Raw genomic sequence first — 26,582 nt, forward strand, 5'->3', positions numbered from 1 at the left:
TGGGGCCCACTCATACATCTACCTGGAACAACAGCCTCTGGCATGTGGAGATCATTGGAAAAATCAAATTTGAATTTAGTAATGAAGTATTTTAAATTACTTAAAAAGTATGAAGTGATATACAAATGAGAAACATCATTATGTATTTATATTCTAAGCTGATTCTGACTGTTTCTAAATGTAAAGGGACTTAATGTTTTTCCACTGAATCTTCTATGAGAAAAAAATTAAAACATTTTAGAGTTTATTTGCATTTCAAAGAATGCTTAAATTCTGTTCATCAATCTTTATTACAGCCTGACATTTCTTCCATCGTCATGACAGTCTGCATGAATATCCTGAAGTATGATTCTTTCTGGCCTTATTCATGGAGACATGATCTCTAAGATCAGCCCCACTTTGATTCTAGAAAGTTTATGTGATGCCAGGTTTTCTACTCTCAGGAAACTGAGGATGACTTATAAGCCATCTCAATGGATATATGCTTAAAATAGCCAGGCTCCACGTAAGCCTTCATAAAACACAAGTTAAGTCACAATGGACCAGCCTTCAAATCATCCTGACAGTCACTTGAAAAATACAAAAATACAAAAAATACAAAAAATACAAATACAAATACAAAAAATACAAAATGCAGACTCCTGAAAGCCATGGGTGACGGTCACCCATGGGTGGAATTCTTATGTTCCTATTCTCTACCTTCTATTTCTCAACTTGAAGGTGTGTGTAGAGGAACAGAGAGTTGCACAGTCCTCAGACATACAACCCTGAAGACAACTTCTGCTCATCCATTTCCCTTCACCTAGAAGCATCTCTAAAATAAATCCTTAATTTGTTAGAGAGAAATACTTAACACCTTCTCCGCATATATGTTTCATTGATTTTTGTAGTTGGTTATCACTTTGCCCTGTTGAGGCTAGATTTCTTGGGCTCTAATCCTGTTTCCCAAAGTTGCTTTAGATGCATCATGTAGAAAACTGATGTTTCATATCTCAACTGTTTTTTATTCATAATGTCTCTTTTCCCTGTTATCTACTGGCTGAGTCAGACAAATATATGCATGGCAAACTAAACTGGCTATCATTAAATGACAAATTCTAACTTACTAATCCTTCAACAAAGCAGACAAAAAAATATAGTTTACAATGTTAAAAAATGATCAATATATGAATATGGTCTAGTTAAAACATTATTATTACTATTACATTATTATTATCACAAAACAAATTAGACAATAAAAAATATTCTTTAAACTCCCTTCTAACAAAAGCAATTTATTTTGTATATTAATTTGCACATTTAGTTAAATAATACAATACACTAGATAATGATGAGTGTTGAGTGTCTCCAGTAAAGATTTTATGTCAACAACCAATCTTAGAATTTCCTACTCATAACTATAACTTAGTACTTTTTGAAAACATAACTGGGCAAGGGAAAAAGTAGCAATATGGCCAAATTCGATTAATACTCACGAGAGAATATTCCCAATATAGGCATAGTAGGAGCAACAGTAGGGCGTGGTTCCATCACAGCAGTAAGATTTGCAGTCTTTGCCACACTGAGCAAGGCAATCCTCTACAAAATAAAAACCGTATCCGTGCAGTTACGTTTCTGAAAATCCCAGCTTCATGAAGAATCACTCTAGTTCACATCCTGATCAGTCAACGACCACTCTTTTGCACATTTAGACTTTAGAATTGCTCACAATTCTAAAACATTTGTAAGATCTAAACTAGTCTTCCTTCCTTATTAGACATAAATCTGGAAAAGGCAAAGACCAGTCTTTGAACCTCCTCCATCGAGCACCATAATTGGTAGTCAGAGTTGGATGAATAAGACATTGAAGGGAGGAATGAGTGATCCAACTAATCAGACATTAAATTGGTCAACAGAGTTCTTGCAATAATTTTTAAATGATAAGGTCTTTTGACTTTAGGGTGCTACTCTCAACTACATTTAATGGAAAGTGTTGTTGACATGAATAATATCAACTGGAGATGATATTTAAGTAATGTGTATTTTTCACCACAATGCATTATATGCTTTCCTTTCTCTACCATTTTTTACCTTCATAATTACAGTTTGTATACATAAGGTACCACAGATGAGTCTGCATATCCTGTCAATCCATTTGGATTGGAAGATAATGAGTTAGTTAGCTGTGGGGAAAAGTTCCTATAGATAATTCACTGGTGAATAATTAAGAGTTTATTTGATGCCAGATTTAAGAATCGATAAGCTATGAAACAGCACTATGTGAAGAGGCAAATGTATTTTCTGATTAAAAAGGACATACCAGAGCTGACAAAACCAAATTACTGTCTTTTTTCCATGTTTTTGGCAAGGAAAATTATACCAAAATGTTAAATAAAAATTACCCTACCTTTAAAAAATTCTTTTTTTTTTTTTTGTGGTACGTGGGCCTCTCACTGTTGTGGCTTCTCCCATTGCGGAGCACAGGCTCCGGACGCGCAGGCCCAGTGGCCATGGCTCACGGGCCCAGCCGCTCCGCGGCATGTGGGATCCTCCCAGACCGGGGCGCGAACCCGGTTCCCCTGCATCGGCAGGTGGACGCGCAACCACTGCGCCACCAGGGAAGCCCTAAAAAATTCTTTATTCTTCCTAAATGATTTATGTTTAACAAGTTAAGGTTATGATTTAGTTATAATCAGTGGTATAAATTACAATGGATGTGTGAGTTTCAGGTACATGTAGGAAAACATTAAGTACAGTCTGATAATTTAAGTTACATGTTCAAGAATCACAAAATAGGTCATTTCCAACTCAATCTCTGAAGGCAATAACTACTATCTAAATTATATAAGACTTTTGCTTTTCTGTCAAAGTCATAACATAAAAGTGCAAATGTTATCTATATATGCCTACATGTCCATGTAATTGATTTGTCTAGAGCGGAAAATACAGATTTTGCTTTAAAATCACCTCCCTGACAAGATGATTCTTTACAAATTGATGCGATCAAAAACCAGCAAAGTTCTTTCACCTTTATCAATAATGCATGACCTCTGTGGAACAAGTCAAAAGTTCATGTTTTCTTTTCCTCAATTTTATTCTACTTCATAAATGAACAAACCTTAATGTTTTCTTCTGGGATGTGGTAAGAAGACATGAAAGGGAAAAATAACTACCTTTGTAAGATTCAGTAACTCTACTTAAATCCAAAATTTTGAAGACAGAAAACACGATCTAATGATTTATTGGCAGTGTCTGCTTTTTGCAGTTTATTTTATCATTTTCCTAGGGAATTTCTATAGCTTTTATTTTTAGTACTGTTTAATTAAGTCAAATATTTAGACTAGTCAGTTATCTCAAGTGCTTAGCTGGGATGTTTTGCTTTATGCTCTTAAAAGCCATTCAGATAGTGGGAGAGCTGACACCCCGCCTTATTCTGTCAGAGCAGGACAAGTGATTTTTAAATAGCTTCATGGGGTGCCTTTTGAATAATGCCCAAGACAGTGACATCTTATTAAGCTCTCCATGATTATCGAAGATTCAATTACTGTTATTGTAAGGACATGGTGTTATCAAAATATTTTGAGCCAATGTTTCAGGAAACCAAGCCCCAAATCTTGTAGCCAAGAAGCTGGATTCTACCTGCAGCAAACATCTAGATCCTGTCACTCATTGTTCATTATTTTTATGGCATTTTCCAGCACTCTTGTCTACTTCCCAGAATTAAACAACTGAAAAGGGAAGGTTTAATAGTATGGCAAATACATTCACAATCACAACATTTCCAAACTGGGGCGTCAACCACACCTCAAACTTATTTTGATATGTTAGTTGCTTTCTCTGGTTTATTTGAGAATAATCCTATAAAGATCACAGTTTGGACAGTACAGAAGCATTTTCTCACTTGTAAAAGAATGAAACATCCCAATGGCCCTCAGAAGATAAATAATAGTATTACTAATATTCAAGTTAACATCCTTGAAAATTAGCTAGTTCCAATTTTCTTCAATGACTTTAGTTAAAGGCAGGATCTGGAAGAAGCTTCCCCACTTGCATCTTAAGAAATGTGTAGTACAGGAAAGCATCTGGCTCCAAGCACTTGCTCAGAATTGGCTCTTGTAATCTATAGCTAAGGATCAGAAAGGAAGGAAAGGGAGGAGACAGAAATCACTGGCTAGGGTCGGGAAGGTTAAAACCTTGGCCAAATCCTGTCTTTGTAGCCTGCAGTGGAAATTGGATAATAATATAAACACTTCATTGAATCCCTTCCCCAAAGTGACTCCACAGTCAGACATGATGCTTCAGGTATAGAAACCTTGCTCTTATTTCCTTAACGAATGGAACCTGTATTTAATGCATTTTCCTTGGAGAAAATAATTCAGGTTACCGACAGTGCATCTACATAGGTTTTCATCCCATTAAAGCTGGCAATTTATTTAGCAGGGTATCTGGATTAATTCTATTTCTGCAGTGTTCCCCCATCTCACACCAATCCTGACTTCCAGCCTTATCTCTTAGTTCCAACCCAACTGTGTTATCTGTTTTTGCATATACAAATCTCATGATTTTTGCCTTTGTTCACACTCTATCCTACTACATCTCCTATGTCCAAGGCTTCCTCTGATTCAAAGGTGTAGGTCCTAAAAAGTCCTCCTCAATTTAATTTCTCTGAGCAAATATTTCCTGAGTTCCTCTTACGGGCCAGGTGTTTTGCTAGTCTCTGAGAATACTATGCTAAACAAAATAGACATCATCTTCATGGAGCATATCCTCCTAAGCCAGCAATAAGGTCCCCTCCTTCGAACACCTAGAGCACATGATGTATAATACAGCTTTTTATACCTTAGAGTAATGGGCACACCTGATCTCCCAGACAAGACTCAAAGCATGGCCTCTGTCCTATGTATCATTCAACACATCTCATTCCATAAATATTAGTTGAGTGAATATGGCAAGCATAAAAAGGCCTCTGAAATAGAGTTCAGGAATTAATATCAAAAGCACATCAGCTAATCATTTCTTATCAAGGATGATAACTCGCCCTAGTATTGGCTTGCAGTGACTTTGTAGTGTACTGGGGAGGGATGCGGATGGAGAGAAGAAATGAATGGAATGAAAACTTTTTAAACTGATCAAGCTTGCTCCTGGCCAGCTGGGCGGGTTTCCTGAATCCTGGGGCGGGGGAGGGGGGGGGCGCTGTGCACTTAACATTGGGGGAACAGGAAGAAGGGAAGGAAAAGTGCAAATTAGAAGTTTTCGGCTCACCAAAGAGAATAAAATGGACAAAAGAACAAGAAAAAGTTGTTCAGTGGTGTGACTGAAGGTGAGCAAGGGAATTAAAGTTTCATTTGCTGCGTTCTGTTTTCTTATTTTTGTTTTCGTTCGGTAAACAGAGGAAGTGGAAAGAATGATCGTTGTTTCGAATGAACTAATGAAGAGATTTTAATATAAAGCAACGATTAATGCAATTGATTCTGTTAGACTCTCAAATTCTAAAAACATTATACGACTTAAGTAAAAGAAATAAGTGCTGGAAACGCATTATAATGTGGACTCTCATTAAATAGAAAGTACTTTTCCTGTTTTATAAATTTCTGTGTTTGAAGGTCAGCTCTTCCCCTACAATAAAATATCTTTAAAACAGCTTATAGACAGCCACTAACTTACATGTTAATAAGCAGATTGGAAACTTCTATAGAAGTTATTGTGATTCATTTCTGGCAAGGTTGAATGAGAAATTCAGTTCTACTGATGTTCGTTCGGGTAGGCATGTTGAGGAACGTCTCCACTTTGGTCGCACTATCTTTGTAAGTATCAAAAGGCAAGTCACAGTGCTATACATAAACTTACTACTGCAAGGTCATAGGTAAGCCTGTGGTGTTTGTTATAGGAAGTTAGAGACATGAAAACATTTACAAAGAATTCTGCTTTTATCCTGTTTTTTAAAATATGAAGCGGATGCAAAGCCGCGTGTGTAATTCACTTTATACATGAATAACCAATGAAAGGCCATTTTGGGCTCCTCAGCAGTCACAAAACAAGAAAACTGCTTTGCCTCATCCATTATTAGCAATTCTCTCTAAGAATAATTAGGATGAGGGAAATGAGATGCCCTTCACCTATAAGCAAGCGCTTAACAAACGCAGCGAAAACTGATCAGATTCTGGGTGAATTTATGCCTCTCGAAAACCCTGTATTTCAACTCAAAGCTTCCAATTACCCTGTCCACCACACTTGAGGATCATCTTCTAAAGAAGAAAAACAGAGGTCTAAGGCTTTTTTATTTCTGAAAGGGAAAATCCGGAATATTCGGAATGTGGAGGTGGAGGGGCCAGTGGGTAGCATTTACTGAAATGGAAAAGTCATCAGATTAGTTTATTTGAAACCTCAGCGATGCCTCGCTAACTTCAGGTGCTTTCCAAAAAAACATGCTTTCCTCTCACAGCTCAGTCTCCACTCTCACCCCAAATTCCCGAGTCCTGGATACGACTGGAAAAAATGCACGCTATCCACAAAATAAAAACAATAACCCCTAAATGTGGGGTTGGGGGTAGCTGTTTCGCGGAGAGAGAGAAAGGAAAAGAAAAAAAAAAAAAAAAAAAAAAAGGAAGCGTGTAAGGAAAGGGACAAAACACAACCGCGTGGAGGTCAAGCCCAGGGCTGTAGCGCGCGGGCGCGGGCTTCTGTTCCAGCCTGCGGGGACCACACAGTCTCTGACCTCCCACCAGGGTCCCGCGCATTCCGCCCAACCCGTGTTTGCCCGGAGTGTGACCCCAGCGCCGCCCCGAGCCCCCTTCCCCTCTCCCGCCGCCCTAGGTCACTGACCTGCGTAGACAAAGAGCAGGACCAACTTCGGAAGCAAGACCCCTGGACACCCGGGGACCCTCCGCGCGTCCATCCAAGCCGGTGGCCGGAGGTTGCGCGCCAGGACAGATGGACAGAGAGACAGACAGACAGGTCTGTAGAGAGGGCTGGGAGCCAAGGGAGAGCCTGGCACCGGGAGGGGATGGGGGAGCTGGAGGGCGGTCAGATGGAGAGGGCAGCGCTCTGGAGAGCCGGGTGGCGCGGAGACCTGGCCATCGCCCTGGGAGCTTTCGAGGGGAGCCCGGGCCGCCGCGCGGGGCTGCGCTGGGGCGGAGGTCTCTTTGTCTGTCCCCGCGGCGCTCGGGCGGCGGGCTAAGCGGCCGATCCAGCGTCCTCGGCCACCCGGGCTCACATTTCATCTCCGCGGGTGGCACCTACGCGAGGCTGGGGGCGGGGGTGGCCCCGACTCCTCCCCACGCTCCAGTTCTTCCTTCTATAGAGTGACTCTAGGAGCTTGGTCCTCTCCTGAAGGAACTTTTTCTAACCCTTTGCTTTGGCTATCGACACCCAGTTTAATAAGCTCCTTTATCGCCCTGCTCTCCACTCCAATTTTTCCTTTGGAAGTAATGGGTGAAGAAAAGCTTTGTATTTTATCTTTGCACAAATGAAGGGAATTTTCAGGGTTTAGGATGTTAGACAAAGAAAGCCAGTGAGGAATACCTAGGAGAACTGGAAAGTACAGAAACAGTGTATGGTTTAAGGAGAGCACGGTGGCAATATGTATCAAAATTCAAATGCACAAACACTTTAGTCAGTCCTCCTCTAGGAGTTTATAAATATAGTGCTACATGGGTATTAGAGGATGCAAGGATACATCGCCTCCAAAATAAACATCACCTGAGCTTCCTACTGTGTTTTATGCATCATTGCAGAGCTAACCATCCACCAGGTCCAACAAGAAGCTTGGTCAATTTCTCCTTCTCCCTCAGCCGCAATAACCAGTCTATCACCAAGTACCACTGATTGTACACCTAATCCCCACTCAAATGAATTTGCATTTTGGCCTCCATTTCTGCCCTAATATAGGCTCTTGTAGTCTCCATGATAACCATTCTCCTGCCTCAAGGGAGGTCAGCCAGACTGAAGCTAGATTATTTCTTCTTAAAGTACAGATTTCATCACATTCATTCACCTGTTTTAAACACAGTGGCTTCCTGTTGCCCTTAAGTTAGAATACAAACATTTAATCCTTGGCTTCTGAGAAACTTCATCACTTGGTCCTACAGCCTCACAGTTTCTGGAAAGTAAAATAAAGCTTGACTTGAGATTTTTTAAAAATTACAGAAAAATTATAAAATGGTCACGTTCAAAAACAACTTAGACTGTTCAATCACATAGAGAGCATATTCGTAACATAGAGAAGAAATACAAAGATGAGGAAATCATGGATAAAAATATTTTAAAACTCCAAGGCACATAGAGGAGACCCAAAATGAGAATAATATGCAGGCTCGAAGCAGTTTTAGAAGAAACAAAAATGAAGACGCAAACAGCAAATAGATTTTTTAAAAATTCTGAGCTACAATAATATTTGAATTTTCTGATGTAAAATGGGGAGTTCCAAAATTTTTTTTTAAAAAGAGGCATGCGGGTTTCCCTGGTGGCTCAGTGGTTAAGAATCCGCCTGCCAATGCAGGGGACACGGGTTCGAGCCCTGGACCGGGAAGATCCCACATGCCGGGGAGCAGCTAAGCCCATGCGCCACAACTACTGAGCCTGTGCTCTAGCGCCCTCGAGCCACAACTACTGAGCCCACGTGCCACAACTACTGAAGCCCGTGTGCCTAGAGCCCATGCTCCGCAACAAGAGAAGCCACCGCAATGAGAAGCCCGCGCACTGCAACAAAGAGTGGCCCCCGCTTGCTGCAACTAGAGAAAAGCAACGAAGCAGCAACAAACACCCAAAGCAGCCAAAAACAATAAATACATAAAATAAAACAATAAAATAAATAAATTTATAAAAAAAATAAAAAATAAAGAGGCATGCATATACGCATATCCCAGAGTCCTACTTGAACTTGTATAAATTAAAATCATATAAATTTTCATATATAATTTTAAAAAGGTCTCTTAGAAAAAGAATCAGACGGACATTAAACTTCTCATTTGCAATCTTGGAATTTAAAGAGAGTGAAAATATTTCTAAACCATTGAAAGATAAAGACTATAGTCCAAGAATCTTATTCCCAAATCGGATTCCATTAATATTTGAGTTCATGAAGATATTTATAACAGTGTTTATTATCATTTTAAAACATGGTAAAGAGCTTGCATGTCCAACAGAGGTAAAACAATTAAGTAAATTAGGATATGTGCATGTTATATACGAACTTTAAAATGATGGGGAAAATCCATAAGATATATAGTTAAAAGGAAAAATGGGAAAGGAAAACTGGAAGTAACCCATGGATAAACAGATTGTGCTATATCCATACAATGAAACACTCCTCAGCAATAAAAGAAAGTTTGAAGTACATGCAACAACACGGATAAATCTCTGCTAACAATATGCTGAGCAAAGAAGCCAGACACAAACAAATTACTGTGTTATTTTGTTTATATGAAATTCTAGAAAGGCACAATTAATCTATAGTGACAGAAAGCAGATGAATGGTTGCCTGAGGGTGTGTGTAGGAAGAGGAGATTGATGGCAGAAGGTCATGAGGGAACTTTTATGGGGTGATGGAAATGTTCTATATCTTGATAAGGGTGGTTATTCTACAGGTGTATACATGTGCTGAAGTCATGGAATTGTACACTTAACAGTACACTTAAACTGTGTATGTTTTAGTGTAGGTAAATTTTACCTCAAAGAAGTTGATATTTCAAAAGCTGTGCTAATACATAATAGGAGATAAGAGTATATACATCATTTTATGTACATTTAAGATTTCTATGTGTGCCTGGTCTTCATCTTCATTAAAAGATGTGCAGATGCCAAGAAAAGAAAGTGTTCATGCAGACATGCACATAAAACCCAAAAGAAAGCAAGGAGGGAAAAAAATGAAGAAGTAAAAGGGAGATGAGCTAAGTATGGCATTCAGGGCGTAGAAAGAATATTGAATGCTGTGTACCAGGGCCATTTTTAAGTTCTTTAAAATTTCAGTGAATACTCTCAACATCCCATTGAGGTGTATGCTATTATTATTATCACCCTTGTTCTGTGAGCAGAGTCAGGAGGCCCAGCGTGGGTAAATAACTTTGCCAAAGTCACACAGCAATGAGTGGTGCCCGATAGTGTAACTCCAAAGCAGAGCATCTGCCCCTAAACACAGAAGCTAAACTGTCTTTCAAAATTAATAGCTTGGTTGGTTTCGGTGACGTTTAAAATTCCCAGTTTGACCATATCAAAAACAAGCGATAAAATACTTGCCAATGACCTTGGTCAGCTGAACTTATTTCAGTTAGCATCAATAAAGCTTGATGAGCAATCCTATGTGCAAGACCTAGTACCAAGCGTGGGAACTTTTAAGGAATTAACCTTCTTTGAAGCTTTGTAGAAGAAGGGCAGTTTGATAAAAACACAAAGAACTATAGGTTTTAAGATTTTTCTCTCACAATTCTATGTCACACAGTAATAATCTACCATTAATGATGAGCGTTGTTGCTACAGTTTAGAAATCATTTCTGCATGTGTAATATCTCATTTAATCATCATAATCCTAAAATGGATTGTATTGCTATTGTTATTTTTTATTACTGTTATTTTTGTTGTAGCTTAGAAGTATGGTTCTGAAGGTTTAGTGTGTATCAGAAGCACCTGCAGGGCCTGGTAAAACACAGGTCACTGGACCTAACTCGATTTGGTAGGTTTAGGGTGGTACCGAGAATTTGCATTTCTAAAAAGTTCCTGGTTGATGCGGATGCTGATGGCTGGTACCACACCTAGAACCAAACCACTGGTTTAGAAAATTCTGACTTAGAGAATCTTGCCCCTTGCCTCAAGTGACTTCTAAGAGAAAGAAGCAGGTTTTAAATCCAGGTTTCTCTTTCTAGCTCTTATACCCATTTTAGTATACTGCTGTTTCTCATCTTCACATTTTCACCATGGTTCGCCTATTAACAGCCCTGCAAATCACCTTTTAAATGTTCTAATTTTACGTCTCACAAGGATTTCTGATGACTGTCTCATAATTTAAAGTGAGATTTGAGTTTGAGGGTTTTTTCCCCACTCAATATGACCATACTAGCTTTTTAAAGGAAATTTGGGAGAAATTCAAGTAACGGCCCTATGCTTTGAAATATTAATTTAGTTTTAAAAGTCTATCCACAGGGAAGTAATTTTATTCTTGTAATCCATCTTGTGTGGCATTAAATGCTTGGCTCTTAAAAGACTGCAGTGTAAGAACTTCACATTTTAGAGGAAATATACTAGTATCGCTACTAAGTACATAATGTAGCCTATTTTATTTAACTGTTCAAATCAGATGTTTCATCATTTCTGTAAGTTTGTGTAAAATATCCAACAATCTGTCCCTAATTCAAAGAAAGACAAAGGACAAGATGGAAACTTTACCATTTGGATATTTTCTTGTTTGTTCTGTCATTTGTGACACTTTCATTTACTCAGAGGATGATGATACAATGGCATTTGTGTAGATTTATTTTTTACTTTGTTTTTTATTTTCTATTTGGAAATAATGTCAAACAGAAAATCTGCAAGAGTAGTATAAAGACACCCATGTTTCCTTTACTCAGATTCACCAATTGTTAACATTTTGTCCCATTTGTTTATCATTTGCTCTTTTTCTATGTATGTGTATGCATTATTGTTTTACTGAACCATTTGAGAGTAAGTTGCATGCATCATATCTCTTTCCCCCAAATACTTTAGTGTACAGGTCGGTTTATTGGAAATTTCTACTATATACTTGCTGCTTTTTCCTTTCCTAGGAATATGCAATCTGTGGGAATACATTAAACCTCCCAAACGTCCTGCTCTTCAGCAAAATCCCTCTCCCCCTTAGATTTAACAAGTATGAATGTTTTTTGCTTGAAGCAGTCTTTACTATGATGGTTGCAAAATGATGATTTTTCAAACTCCAAATCTGTCTCTGCATTGGCCAATTGACACTTGGCATTCAAAACAAGAATGCTTCTCCTTTATTGATTGATTGATTGAGCATCAAAAAGGACTCATGAATTCCTATTTTTTGAGGGTTTATAGTTTATTAATCTCAAGATCTCCCACATTTGGCCAGTGGAGTCCCTTCAAACTAGCTCCTATGTCCTTGTGACACATCCCATAATTGCTTCAGGCACTTCTTATCTTCCTGATATAAAAGATGTTCCAGGTCCATATTGAATCTTACCTTCCCCAGCCCTGGAATCAGTCTTTCTCTGAGGAGTCCTGGTTCCTTTAAATGGATAATGGTATTAGAAATCAAGATCTCATCACTAGATGTGCTTGTTGCTATTGGAGTGTCTTTGCTTCTTGGGCCTTCCAGTGGACAGAGATAAGAAATATATGCATGTTTGATATATGAGTCTACACCAACGCTCCAGTTCCAGTTCATCACCATAGGGCTCTTCCTCAATTTCCACCATTTCACATCTGTAACTCTCTTTTTACATTAACTTAGTTTTGCATACCTATAATACATTTTAAATTGTTTCAGAATTACTTTGCTTATGTCACTATCAAAAATGATAATGCAAAAAAAATAAACACCCAACACTAAAAAGAGTTCAGAAATTGTTTTCATTACTCCCCCACCCTACTTGACCCAAGACTAAGGGTATATAATTTATTAATGTGTTCATAATATACTTGAATTAGTCAAACTCTCCCTCTCTAGCCCCATCTTTAATTTAATTGAAAGGTAGTCGGGTTCATTTATTTCCATTTGTTTTCAGCTTTAGTTTTTTGAGGTTGTTGCTGTTATCATTGTTGTTTGTTTTGGGTTTTTTCCCCATCTTTGTTGATTTAATTTTGTTGTTTGAATATGTAGAGCTTCTGAAAGTCAAAAGAAAACAGTAAGATGTATTCAGAGAAGTGTCAGTCCTTCCCATATGCCTTTCATCTCAGTCTCCCCATGCCTTCAGTGGAACCAGCTTCATTATTTTCTAGTTTGTCTCTCATGTGTTTCTTTTTGTTTGTAAAGAGGAGCAGCTTATTTTTTGTAGTGGGCAAAGAAATTTTAGATGTATTATAGGATTGTGAAATTGGAAATAGAAAGGGAGAAATCTGGGGTGATAGATTGAAATTGGAACTATTGGTATAGATGTCCTTATTTCCCTTTCTCTCTTACACAGAAGGTAACACGTCATCCATGCTATTTTGCACTTCAGTTTTTTATACTGAATAATGCATTTTGGAAATTACTCTATATCAGTTCATAAAGATTGTCCTCATTAATTTTTTAATGCTTTGTAGTATCTTATTGTATAGCCTTCTCATATGTCTGGATCTTTAGATAGTTTCCAGTATTTTCAATTGCAAATAACGCTGCAATGAATAACCTTGAGAATATATATTTTCTTATTGTTGCAGCTATATCTTCAGGGTAAATAAAAACAAGTGGAATTGCTAGGTTAGACAGTAAATGCATGTGTAGTTTTCTTAAATATTGCCAAATTCTCTTATAGAGGGAATATACCATTTTGCATTTCTACAAGAATTGCATCTGATTGCCTGTTGCCCACAGCTCTGCTAATAAAATATACTGTCAAGCTTTTGATTTTATCTGTTTTATCAGTTTCATGGGATTGGTGGTATCTCTTGAACTCCTCTTATTAAGATTGAAATTGAACACGCTTTCTTTTTTTTTTAACACCTTTATTGGAGTATAATTGCTTTACAATGGTGTGTTAGTTTCTGCTGTATAACTGTGAATCAGCTATACATATATCCCCATATCTCCTCCCTCTTGGTCTCCCTCCCAGCCTCCCTATCCCACCCCTCTAGGTGAAAAAAAGCACCAAACTGATCTCCCTGGGCTACGCAGCTGCTTCCCACTAGCTATCTATTTTACATTTGGTAGTGTATATATGTCCATGCCACTCTCTCACTTCATCCCAGCTCACCCTTCCCCCTCCCTGTGTCCTCAAGTCCATTCACTATGTCTGCGTCTTTACTCCTTTCCTGCCCCTAGGTTCTTCAGAACCATTTTTTTTTTTTATCTTCCATATATATGTGTTAGCATATGGTATTTCTTTTTCTCCTTCTGACTTATTTCACTCTGTATGACAGTCTCTAGCTCCATCCACCTCAGTACAAATAACTCAATTTCATTTCTATTTATGGCTCAGTAATATTCCATTGTATATATGTGCCACATCTTCTTTATCCATTCACCTGTCGATGGACACTTAGGTTGCTTCCATGTCCTGGCTACTGTAAATAGAGCTGCAGTGAACATTGTAGCGCATGACTCTTTTTGAATTATGGTGTTCTCAAGGTATATGCCCAGTAGTGGGATTGCGGGGTCATATGGTAGTTCTATTTTTAGTGTTCTGAGGAACCTCCAAACTGTTCTCCATAGTGGCTGTATCAATTTACATTCCCACCAACAGTGCAAGAGGGTTCCCTTTCTCCACACCCTCTCCAGCATTTATTGTTTTTAGATTTTTGGATGTTGGCCATTCTGATGGATTTGAGGTGATACCTTGTTGTAGTTTTGATTTGCATTTCTCTAATGATTAGTGATGTCGAGCTACCTTTCATATGTTTGTTGACAATCTGTATATCTTCTTTGGATAAATGTCTATTTAGGTCTTCTGCCCATTTTTTGATAGGGTTGTTTGCTTTTTGATATTGAGTGGCATGAAATGCTTGTATGTTTTGGAGATTAATCCTTTGTCAGTTGCTTCATTTGCAAATATTTTCTCCCATTCGCAGGGCTGTCTTTTCATCTTGTTTATGGTTTCTTTGGCTGTGCAAAAGCTTTTAAGTTTCATTAGGTCCCATTTGTTTACTTTTGTTTTTATTTCCATTTCTCTAGGAGGTGGGTCAAAAAGGATCTTGCTGTGATTTACATCATAGAGTGTTCTGCCTATGTTTTCCTCTAAGAGTTTTTAGTGTCTGGCCTTACATGTAGGTCTTAATCCATTTTGAGTTTATTTTTGTGTATGGTGTTAGGGAGTGTTCTAATTTCATTCTTTAACATGTAGCTGTCCAGTTTTCCCAGCATCGCTTATTGAAGAGGCTGTCTTTTCTCCATTGTACATTCTTCCTCCTTTAAAAAGGTCAAAAATAAGGTAACCATGTGTGCGTGGGTTTATCTCTGGGCTTTCTATCCTGTTCCATTGATCTATATTTCTGTTTTTGTGCCAGTACCATACTGTCTTGATTACTATAGCTTTGTAGTATAGTCTGAGGTCCAAGAGTCTGTTTCCTCCAGCTCCATTTTTCTTTCTCAAGATTGCTTTGGCTATTCAGGGTCTTTTGTGTTTCCATACAAATTGTGAACTTTTTTGTTCTAGTTCTGTGAAAAATGCCATTGGTAGTTTGATAGGGATTGCATTGAATCTGTAGATTGCTTTGGGTAGTAGAGTCATTTTCACAATGTTGATTCATCCAATCCAAGAACATGGTATATTTCTCCATTTGTTTGTATCATCTTTAAGTTTTTTCATCAGTGTCTTATAATTTTCTGCATACAGGTCTTTTGTCTCCTTAGGTAGGTTTATTCCTAGGTATTATATTCTATTCATTGCAATGGTAAATGGGAGTGTTTCCTTAATTTCTCTTTCAGATTTTTCATCATTAGTGTATAGGAATGCAAGAGATTTCTGTGCATTAATTTTGTATCCTGATACTTTACCAAATTCATTGACTAGCTCTAGTAGTTTTCTGGTAGCATATTTAGTATCATGTCATATGCAAACTGACACTTTACTTCTTTTCTGATTTGGATTCCCTTTATTTCTTTTTCTACTCTGATTGCTGTGGCTAAAACTTCCAAAACTATGTTGAATAATACTGGCAAGAGTGGACAACCTTGTCTTGTCCCTGATCTTAGTGGAAATGGTTTCAGTTTTTCACCATTGAGAATGACGTTGGCTGTGGGTTTGTCATATATGGACTTTATTATGTTGAGGTAAGTTCCCTCTATGATTATTTTCTGGAGGGTTTTTATCATAAATGGGTGTTGAATTTTGTAGAAAGCTTTTCCTGCTTTGATCATTGAGATGATCATATGGTTTTTCTCCTTCAGTTTGTTAATGTGGTGTATCACATTGATTGAATTGCATATATTGAAGGATCCTTGCATTCCTGGGATAAACCCCACTTGATCATGGTGTATGATCATTTTAATGTGCTGTTGGATTCTGTTTGCAAGTATTTCGTTGAGGATTTTTGCATCTATGTTCATCAGTGATATTGGCTTGTAGTTTTCTTTTTTTGTGGCATCTTTGTGTGGTTTTGGTATCAGGGTGATGGTGGCCTCATAGAATGAGTTTAGTTGTGTTCCTCCCTCTTCTATATTTTACAAGAGTTTGGAAAGGATAGGTGTTAGCTCTTCTCTAAATGTTTGATAGAATTTGCCTGTGAAGCCATCCGGTCCTGGGCTTTTGTTGGAAGATTTTAAATCACAGTTTGAATTCCAGTGCTTGTGATTGGTCTGTTTATATTTTCTGTTTCTTCCTGGTTCAGTCTCGGAAAGTTGTGCTTTTCTAAGAATTTGTCTATTTCTTGCATATATTGAAGGATCCTTGCATTCCTGGGATAAACCCCACTTGATCATGGTGTATGATCATTTTAATGTGCTGTTGGATTCTGTTTGCAAGTATTTCGTTGAGGATTTTTGCATCTATGTTCATCAGTGATATTGGCTTGTAGTTTTCTTTTTTTGTGGCATCTTTGTGTGGTTTTGGTATCAGGGTGATGGTGGCCTCATAGAATGAGTTTAGTTGTGTTCCTCCCTCTTCTATATTTTACAAGAGTTTGGAAAGGATAGGTGTTAGCTCTTCTCTAAATGTTTGATAGAACCGATATTTATGATTTCTTTCCTTCCACTAACTTTGGCGTATTTTTGTTCTTCTTTCTCTAATTGCTTTAGGTGTAAGGTTAGGTTGTTTATTTGAGATGTTTCTTGTTTCTTGAGGTAGGATTGTATTTCTATAAACTTCCCTCTTAGAACTGCTTTTGCTGCATCGCAAAGGTTTTGGGTCATCGTGTTTTCATTGTCATTTGTTTCTAGGTGTTTTTTGATTTCCTCTTTGATTTCTTCAGTGATCTCTTGGTTTTTAAGTAGTGTATTGTTTAGCCTCCATGTGTGTGTAGTTTTTACAGATTTTTTCCTGTAATTGATATCTAGTCTCATAGTATTGTGGTGGGAAAAGATACTTGATACGATTTCAATTTTCTTAAATTTACCAAGGCTTGATTTGTGACTCAAAATATGATTTACTCTGGAGAATGTTCCATGAACACTTGAGAAGAAAGTGTATTCTGTTGTTTTGGGATGGAATGCCCGATAAATATCGATTAAGTTCATTTTGTTTAACATGTCATTTAAAGCTTGTGTTTCCTTATTGATTTTCAGTTTGGTTGATCTGTCCATTGGTGAAAGTGGGGTGTTAAAGACCCCTACTATGATTGTGTTACTGTCAATTTCCCCTTTTATGGCTGTTAACATTTGCCTTATGTATTGTGGTGTTCCTATGTTGGGTGCATAAATATTTACAATTGTTATATCTTCTTCTTAGATTGATCCCTTGATCATTATGTCATGTCCTTCTTTTTCTCTTGTAGTAATTTTTATTTTAAAGTCTATTGTGTCTGATATGAGAATTGCTACTCCAGCTTTCTTTTGATTTCCATTTGCATGGAATATCTTTTTCCATCCCCTCACTTTCAGTCTGTATGTGACCCTAGGTCTGAAGTGGGTCTCTTGTAGGCTGTATATATATATATATGGGTCTTGTTTTTGTGTCCATTCAGCCAATCTATGATTATTGGTGGGAGCATTTAATCCATTGACATTTAAGGTAGTTATCAATATGTATGTTCCTATTATCATTTTCTAAATTGTTTTGGGTTTGTTATTGTAAGTCTTTTCCTTCTGCTGTGTTTCCTGCCTAGAAAGTTTCTTTAGCATTTGCTGTAAAGATGGTCTGGTGGTGCTGAATTCTCTTAGCTTTTGCTTGCCTGTAAAGGTTTTAATTTCTCCATCGAATCTCAGTGAGATCCTTGCTGGGTAGAGTAATATAGGTTGTAGGTTTTCCCTTTCATCACTTTAAATATGTCATGCCACTCCCTTCTGGCCAGCAGAGTTTCTGCTGAAAGATCACTGTTAACCTTATGGGGATTCCCTTGTATGTTAATTATTACTTTTCCCTTGCTGCTTTAAAATTTTTTCTTTGTATTTAATTTTTGATAGTTTGATTAATATGTGTCTTGTCGTGTTTCTCCTTGGATTTATCCTGGATGGGACTCTCTGTACTTCCTGAACTTGATTGACTATTTCCTTACCCATATTAGGGAAGTTTTCAACTATAATCTCTTCAAATATTTTCTCAGGACCTTTTTTTTCTCTTCCTCTTCTGGGACCCCTATAATTCGGATGTTGGTATGTTTAATGTTGTCCCAGAGGTCTCTGAGACTGTCCTCAATTCTTTTCATTCTGTTTTCTTTATTTGCTCTGCAGTAGTTATTTCCACTATTTTATCTTCCAGGTCACTTATCCATTCTGCCTCAGTTATTCTGCTATTGATTCCTTCTAGAGAATTTTTAATTTCATTTATTGTGTTATTCATCATTGTTTGTTTGCTCTTTAGTTCTTCTAGTTCCTTGTTAAACGTTTCTTGTATTTTCTCTGTTCTATTTCCAAGATTTTGGATCATCTTTTCTATCATTAGTCCAAATTTTTTTCAGGTAGACTGGCTATTTCTTCTTCATTTGTTTGGTCTGGTGGGTTTTTACCTTGCTCCTTCAGCTGCTGTGTATTTTTCTGTCTTCTCATTTTGCTTAACATACTGTGTTTGGGGTCTCCTTTTCACAGGCTGCAGGTTTGTAGTTCCTATTGTTTTTGGTCTCTGCTCCCAGTGGGTAAGGTTGGTTCAGTGGGCTGTCTAGGATTCCTTGTGGAGGGGACTGGTGCCTTTGCTTTGATGGATGAGGCTGGATCTTGTCTTTCTGGTGGGCTGGACCACATACGGTGGTGTGTTTTGGGGTGTCTGACCTTATTATGATTGTAGGCAGCCTCTCTGCTAATGGGTGGGATTGTGTTCCTGTCTTGCCCGTTGTTTGGCATAGGGTGTCCAGCACTGTAGCTTGCTGGTCATTGAGTGGAGCTGGGTCTTGCCATAGGGATGGAGATCTCTGGGAGACCTTTCGCTGTTTGATATTATGTGGGACCTGGAGGTCTCTGGAGGACCAGTGTCCTGATCTCAGCTCTCCCACCTCAGAGGCTCAGGCCTGACACCCGTTCAGAGCACCATGGCCCTGTCAGCCACACAGCTCAGAAGAAAAGGGAGAAAAAGAAAGAAAGAAAGAAAGAAAAAATAAAGTTATTACAATGGAAAAATTATTAAATATAAAACCATTAAAACGTAATGAAAGAAAAAGAAAGAGAGAAAAAAAAGAAGAGAGCAACCAAAGCAAAAAACAAATCCACCAATGATAACATGCGCTAAAAACTATACTAAAAAAATAAATAAATAAATAAAATGGACTGCCAGAACCCTAGGACAAATGGCAAAAGCAAACCTATACAGACAAAAATCACACAAAGAAGCATAAACATACACACTCACAAAAAGAGAAAAAGTTAAAAAAAATTTATATATATATAAAAGGAAGAGAGCAACAAAATCAGTAAACAAATTTACCAATGATATTAAGCTCTAAATACTAAACTAAGATAAACATAAAACCAGAAACAAATTAGATGTAGAAAGCAAACCCCAAGTCTACCCTTGCTCCCAAACTCACTGTCTCAGTTTTGGGATGATTCTTTGTCTCTTGAGGCATTCCATAGATTCAAGGTACATCACGTTGACTGTGGAGATTTAATCCACTGCTCCTGAGGCTGCTGGGAGAGATTTCCCTTTCTCTTCTTTGTTTGCACAGCTCCGGGGGTTTAGCTTTGGATTTGGCCCCACCTCTGCGTGTAGGTCGCCTGAGGACATCTGTTCCCTGCCCAGATAGGATGGGGTTAAAGGAGCAGCTGATTAGGGGGCTCTGGCTCACTCAGGCGGGGTGGAGGGAGGGATACGGAATTCAGGGTGAGCCTGTGGCTACAGAGGCCTGCATGACATTGCAACAGTGTGTTCTCCTTGGGAAGTTGTCCCTGGATCACAGGACCCTGGCAGTGGCAGGCTGCACAGGCACCCAGGAGGGGAGGTGTGGAGAGTGACCTGTGCTTGCACACAGTCTTCTTGGTGGCTGTAGCAGCAGGCTTAGCGTTTCATGCCCATCTCTGCACTGATAGCTATGGCTGGCGCCCATCTCTAGAGCTTGTTTAGGCGGTGCTCTGAATCCTTTCTCCTCGTGCACCCCAAAATAATTGTCTCTTGCCTCTTAGGCAGGTCCAGACATTTTCCTGGACTCCCTCCCGGCTAGCAGTGGATCACTAGCCCCCTTCAGGCTGTGTTCATGCAGCCAACACCAGTCCTCTCCCTGGGATATGACCTCCGAAGCCTGAGCCTCAGCTCCCAGCGCCTGCCTGCCCCGGCAGGTGAGCAGACAAGCCTCTCAGGCCAGTGAGTGCTGGTTGGCACCGATCCTCTGTGCGGGAATCTCTCCACTTTGCCCTCCGCACCCCTGTTGCTGCACTCTCCTCCGTGGCTCCGAAGCTTCCCCCCCACCACCCCCCGTCTCCACCAGTGAAGGGGCTTCCTAGTGTGTGGAAACCTTTCCTGCTTCACAGTTCCTTCCCAGAAGTGCAGGTCCTGTCCCTATTCTTTTGTCTCTGTTTTTCCTTTTACCCTATCCGATACGTGGGGAGTTTCTCACCTTTTGGGATGTCTGAAGTCTTCTGCCAGTGTTCAGTAGGTGTTCTGTAGGAGTTGTTCCACATGTAGATGTAGTTTTGATGTATTTGTGGGGAGGAGGGTGATCTCCATGTCTTACTGCTCTTCTGTCTTGAAGACGCCCCCCTGAACATCTTTTCATAATGTATTATTTTTCATCTTTTTGTGAATTATGTGTTCAAATCTTTGCCCATTTTTCTGTAGGATTTTGGTGTGCTTTGCTCAACTAAAGTTCTTTGTGTATTAATATATTAGATCTTTTAAAGTGACATATGTTGCAATTATTTTCTCCCAGTTTGTCATTTCTCTTTTGGCTTTTCTTGTGCTTATGCTATGCAAATAATTTTTATTTTTAAGAGGTCAAATTTTTAAATTTTATTTTTTGCTATCTGGATTTTGAAGTCATAGTTAGAAAGCCTTTTTCTACTCCAAGGTTATAGAGGAATTCACCTTCAATAATCATACTTGTATAGTTTCTATACATTTTGATCTCTTTTTGTAATATAGTAGGGCAAGAGGATATAGAATTAGCATATAACAATTGTTAAGCATTTAAGTACATAAATCATAACTGTTTGGAAAATATTATGTTCTTTTTGTTGCTGAGAGGTTATACGGGGAGATTTGAAATCCGATGGTCACCATTGTTTTCCAGTTGGAGATCTGATGCATTATTTTTAACAATACTAGGAATTCTTCAAGGAGATAATATCTTTTTTGTGGTTGTAATGCAAATAATGATATAGGAAAGCTAACGGAATGCCTCTTTGTATAAAAAAAAATAAACTGAAACCCTCTACCATGATAAACACAAATGCAAATTTGACTTATCAACAATTTTCTCTTCTGGGCTGATAAAAATATTTCACCCTACTAAGAGCACAGGCAAGAGAAATCTTTCAGTAAACTAAAGAAAAACTTCCAATTTATGTTGCAAAGTAATATTATATTAATTTAAAATTTTGGAGGAAAATATAAATATAAAGGAAAAACATTATCCATATTTCTTTTCTTTTTTGACGTAGTTGGGGTGTAGTCTCATTTAAGTCTTTGTATGCATATGTAGCTCACATAGTTGAAGCATAATATCTGTTCAATTTTATATCCTGCTCTCTTCAGTTAACACTGTACCCTAAACTTTTTTAGTATTTGTACAGTCTTCATAATCATTATTGTCAGTAGTGATTTAGAATTCCATTAGCTTGTCTTAGCATATTTTATTTAGACCTGCCTTTATTGCTGTCATAGCCTTCTTACTATTCTCTTCATTTTCACTTTACTCATATTCAATCAGTTTTCCAGGCATTGGCCTGAGTGATCTTTTAGAAATTGTATCAGATCCCCATAATCCACTGACTGAAATTCTTTCATCTATTTCCTTTGCACTTTGAGTAAAATTCAGACTCCTTACCAAGACCTACAGAAGCCATGCACAGGTTGGTTCCCATCTGCCTTTCTCAGCTTCTTACCCCCTTTTCATCCTTTCCCACTACGATCTGGCCTCAGGAGCCTCTTGGGGCTTCCCAGAAATACCAATCAGTTTCTTGCCTCACAATCCTAGCTCATGCCATTCTGTCACTCTATAGCAGGTTTCTCCCTAAATCTTCACTTCATACCTCACCTGAAATGTTATTTCTTCAGATTCTTCCTTGATTCACCCTCTGTTACTGTCAATTAAAACACTGATTAACCTGCCTTCGAGTTAATTCAGATGCATATTAAAATTTCAGAACCATTGGTGTAGAAAATTGCTATCCAATAAAAATATAACATGAGCCACGTATGTAAAGTTTTCCATAGCCATGTGAAAAAAGTAAAATGAAAGTGGTGAAATTTATTCACCTTGATCCATCCAAAATATTATTATAACATGTAATTAAGATATCATTAATGAGATATTTTACAGTACTTTTTATTTATTTATTTATTAACATCTTTATTGTAGTATAATTGCTTTACAATGGTGTGTTAGTTTCTGCTGTATGACGAAGTGAATCAGCTATACGTATACATATATCGCCTCCCTCTTGCGTGTCCCTCCCACCCTCCCTATCCCACCCCTCTAGGTGGTCACAAAGCACCGAGCTGATTTCCCTGTGCTATGTGGCTTCTTCCCACTAGCTATCGATTTTACATTTGGTAGTGTATGTAAGTCCATGCCACTCTCTCAACTTCATCCCAGCTTACCTTTCCCCCTCCCCATGTCCCAGATCGAGATGGACTGTTATATAAAATACACACACGATTTTGAAGACTTCAAATAAAAAGTAATGTATACGGTATAATACCAAATATATGTAAATGTTTTCTAATAACTAAATGAAGCAGCAGTTTTGAAATCTTAATTTAAAAATTTAGTTTATCGGTTACACCAGCCACAGTCTAAGAGTCCAATAGATACGTATGGCTATTAGCTACCATATTGGACCTCACAAATGTAGAAAATGCACAAATTAGACCATGAAGCTGCTTAACTGAGGGCTCTACATCTTGGGTTCCAAATATTAAAATCCCTTTTACTGATCTTTCTCTAGCCTGGATGACTTTGCAATGTCATGGAACCCTCACAAAATGTAGAGTCCATGTGTCCCTTCATCTTCACGGCATGTTCTTTTGCATTTAAAACCAACAATGCATGTAAGGGGCAGGGCTATGGTCATATGCCTGTGATTTAGTTGTAAGAGACCCTGGAATGTTGAGTTTTGGGGATCTTCCTTAGGGAGGCAGGCTTGCTTAGGTGGAAAATTTTCAAAACACTGGAGGGGCCCTCAGGGAGTGCTGGGCAGTTAGAGAGGTATGGTAAATAGTCACTGCATGGCCCCACTACAGTGTAAGCTCCAAAAGGTAACAGTTGCATCTATTCTGTTCATGGCTATTTTATCCAAAGCTTTAAAAGTGATTTGGCTCAAATGTCTGGGCAATAATTTTTGGTTCCATAAATGTGTTTATGACTCACACCAGAGAATGTGAATTAAGAAATATAAAACATAAGTTCATTTCTGTGTCTGGGGAAAATCAGTTTCAATCTTACACTGTTGTGAGGGAGAAATATACTTATATATTTACTTTTAACCTCTGCTACTGTTAGGATGATTTTTCTGATATCTCCCAGGGATTTCTCCAGATGATAAATTAAAAATGGAACATGAATGATAGCAGAGCTGAAGGGTAGAAAGACCTTGAGTACACAGCAAAGGGTGATTTAGCTGGTGATTTTGGGAGATCTGTCAGTCAGGAAGCTTGCCTACCCACAGACTCTTTAAAGAGAAACTGACTTGACTGCAGTACTGCTCAAGCGAAACTGCAGGCAAGCATTTTGGTACTAACTGACCTTTTTCCACCATAGACTTTTTGATTGGATTAGGAAAGGGCATCTGATCCAAAAGTAGTCAATCCTTATATTGGCAAGCTCTTTTTGGCATTACTTGGAACAAAAAGATAAGTTCAGCCCATCAAATGAATTCAAATTAGGAAATACCAAAATAATGAGACAGGTAATAATGGGAGCTTAAAGTGGAGGAGGGTGATGCTAGGAGAGAGAGGACAAGTATCTATAGAATGGGCCGTTTGCTGGCCTAAGTTAGCCAGAGAGGAGCAAGGAGATAGAGAAAAAGTGAACTTAAATGTACAAATTTATACATACTGACTTTTTTCAGGTTGCTTTAACGAAAATACTATAGACTGAGTGGTTTCTAAAAAATGGAAATTTATTTCTTATGGTCCTGGAGGCTGGGAAGTCAAAAGTCAAGGTGCAAGCAGATTCTGTGTCTGGTGAGGTCCCGCTTCCTAATTGGCTATCTTTTCACTTCCTAATTCACTGTCTTTTCATTGTCACATGGCAGAAGGGCTGAGGGAGCTCCATGGAGTCTCTTATATGAGGGCACTAATCCCATTCATGAAGGCTCCACCCCAATGACCTAATCACCTCCCAGAGGCCCCACCTTCTAATACCATCTCCTTTACGGATGAGGATGTCAACATAGGAATTTGGGGGGAACACAATCATTTAGAACATAGCACATACAGCACACACATACACACATATATATACATACACATATATGGTTCTGACTCTTTTCTTTTCCTGGAGTCTTCTTTTCAGAACTTCATATGGGAAACCTTTAACTATCTCCTCTAACTATCTTTTGGGTTTTGAGTCAGTGTCACCTCTGCAATGGATCTTCACTGACTCCCAGTCTAATCTTGCTTTCTGTGCTTCTTCCCCCATCACCAATCATTTCTAACACATTTCACCACCAGAGTTAATTTATTTATTGATTGGCTTACTATTTACTGTCAACTGCTCCATGTGAATACAAACACCGTGAAGGTGGGGGCCCTAAATATCACACACACTGCTGTATGTGCAGTGTCCCCAGTGGTCCCTGACATATTGTGGGTGAGAAATAAATATTTGTTAAAAACATACAGTAATTATAAATTGATAATGACATATAATGTAGACAAAGGAAATGCTGATTGCTGGAGAGACACTGAACTCTGTAAATAGTAAAACACTTGTGTGATGATCAAGGGATCCTACCACTGAGTTCCTCAGAGCCTCCTTGGCTCTTTCCATTCTTCACCTCTTCTGGAGTCTGATTTCTTTTCACTGAGATCATAGAATAATTTAGGGTCAAAAGTATTTTTTAATTGAGGTGTGATTGGCATATAATATTATATTAGTTTCAGGTGTATAATATAATCGGTATTTGTATGAATTGCAAAATGATCACCACAATAAGTCAAGTGACATCTATTGCCACATACAATTACAAAAAATTTTTTTCTTGTGATGAGAACTTCTAAGATTTACTCTTTTAGCAACTTTCAAAAATGCAGTACAGTGTTATTAACTATAGTCATCATGTTGTACATGACATGCCCATGACTTATTTATTTTATAGCTGGAAGTTTGTATCTTTTGACATGGTCAAAAGTATTAGGATATGTCTTTCTACAAGATTTTCCAAGTCTTTTTTTTGTTTGTTTTTGATTAAATTAAGAAGTAGAGTATCTTTCTTGTGCTTGTTCCTTTCTTCCTTACCCTGGTAACAGTACTCTAATTTATCTTTAAATAAGAAGTTCTCAACCAGGGGAAATCCCCCTTCCCCCCCTCCCCCACAGGAGACATCTAATAGTCTCTGGAGATGTTTTTTCATCATGACTTGGAGGGTGGGTAGTGACCAGGGATGCTGGTAAACATCATACCAATGCATGGGACAGCTTCCCACAACAAAGAGTTATCTGTTCCCAAATGAGAACAGTGCTGAAGTTGAGAAACACTGCTCTTAATTATCACCCCATTCATTGATCTTATACAGATGATATAGTATTTACTTTGTCCCAAATCTAAGCATTTTCTGCCACTTATAATAGAAGAGTTGAAATAGAGAGATCACCATTAATGTTAGGGATACTTTCCATTAATCAGGCAGATTGATTACACACATATATCTACTCTCTTTCCCAGACTTCACTAAAGAAGAATTAAGAATTAACAGTGGGGCTTCCCTGGTGGCGCAGTGGTTGAGAGTCCGCCTGCCGATGCAGGGGACACGGGTTCGTACCCCGGTCTGGGAATATCCCACATGCCGCAGAGCAACTAAGCCCGTGAGCCATGGCTGCTGAGCCTGCGCGTCCGGAGCCTGTGCTCCACAACGGGAGAGGTCACAACAGTGAGAGACCTGAGTACCGCAAAAAAAAAAAAAAAAAAAAAAGAATTAAAAGTGTATCAATTCATAAGGCCAAAGAGAATGAGATGAGACACGTGGACAAGAGATTGCTATGAATTTTGGAAGCTAGAAAGTCAGTTGAGGAGAT

General features: G+C 38.4%; 1 protein-coding gene across 1 annotated transcript in view; it reads right to left on the bottom strand.

Moving 5' to 3' along the window:
* The window catches only part of CYYR1 (cysteine and tyrosine rich 1), a 121,164-nt gene extending 113,929 nt beyond the window's left edge, over positions 1-7,235 (bottom strand). The window contains 3 exon segments of the mRNA XM_024120402.3: positions 1,476-1,578; positions 6,802-6,976; positions 6,978-7,235. Of these exon segments, the coding sequence (XP_023976170.1) occupies positions 1,476-1,578; positions 6,802-6,976; positions 6,978-7,199 (500 nt within the window). The 5' untranslated portion in view covers positions 7,200-7,235.
* Positions 7,236-26,582: the final 19,347 nt, after the last annotated feature.

The sequence above is a fragment of the Physeter macrocephalus genome, chromosome 1 (assembly GCF_002837175.3).
Source record: "Physeter macrocephalus isolate SW-GA chromosome 1, ASM283717v5, whole genome shotgun sequence".
NCBI lineage: Eukaryota > Metazoa > Chordata > Mammalia > Artiodactyla > Physeteridae > Physeter > Physeter macrocephalus.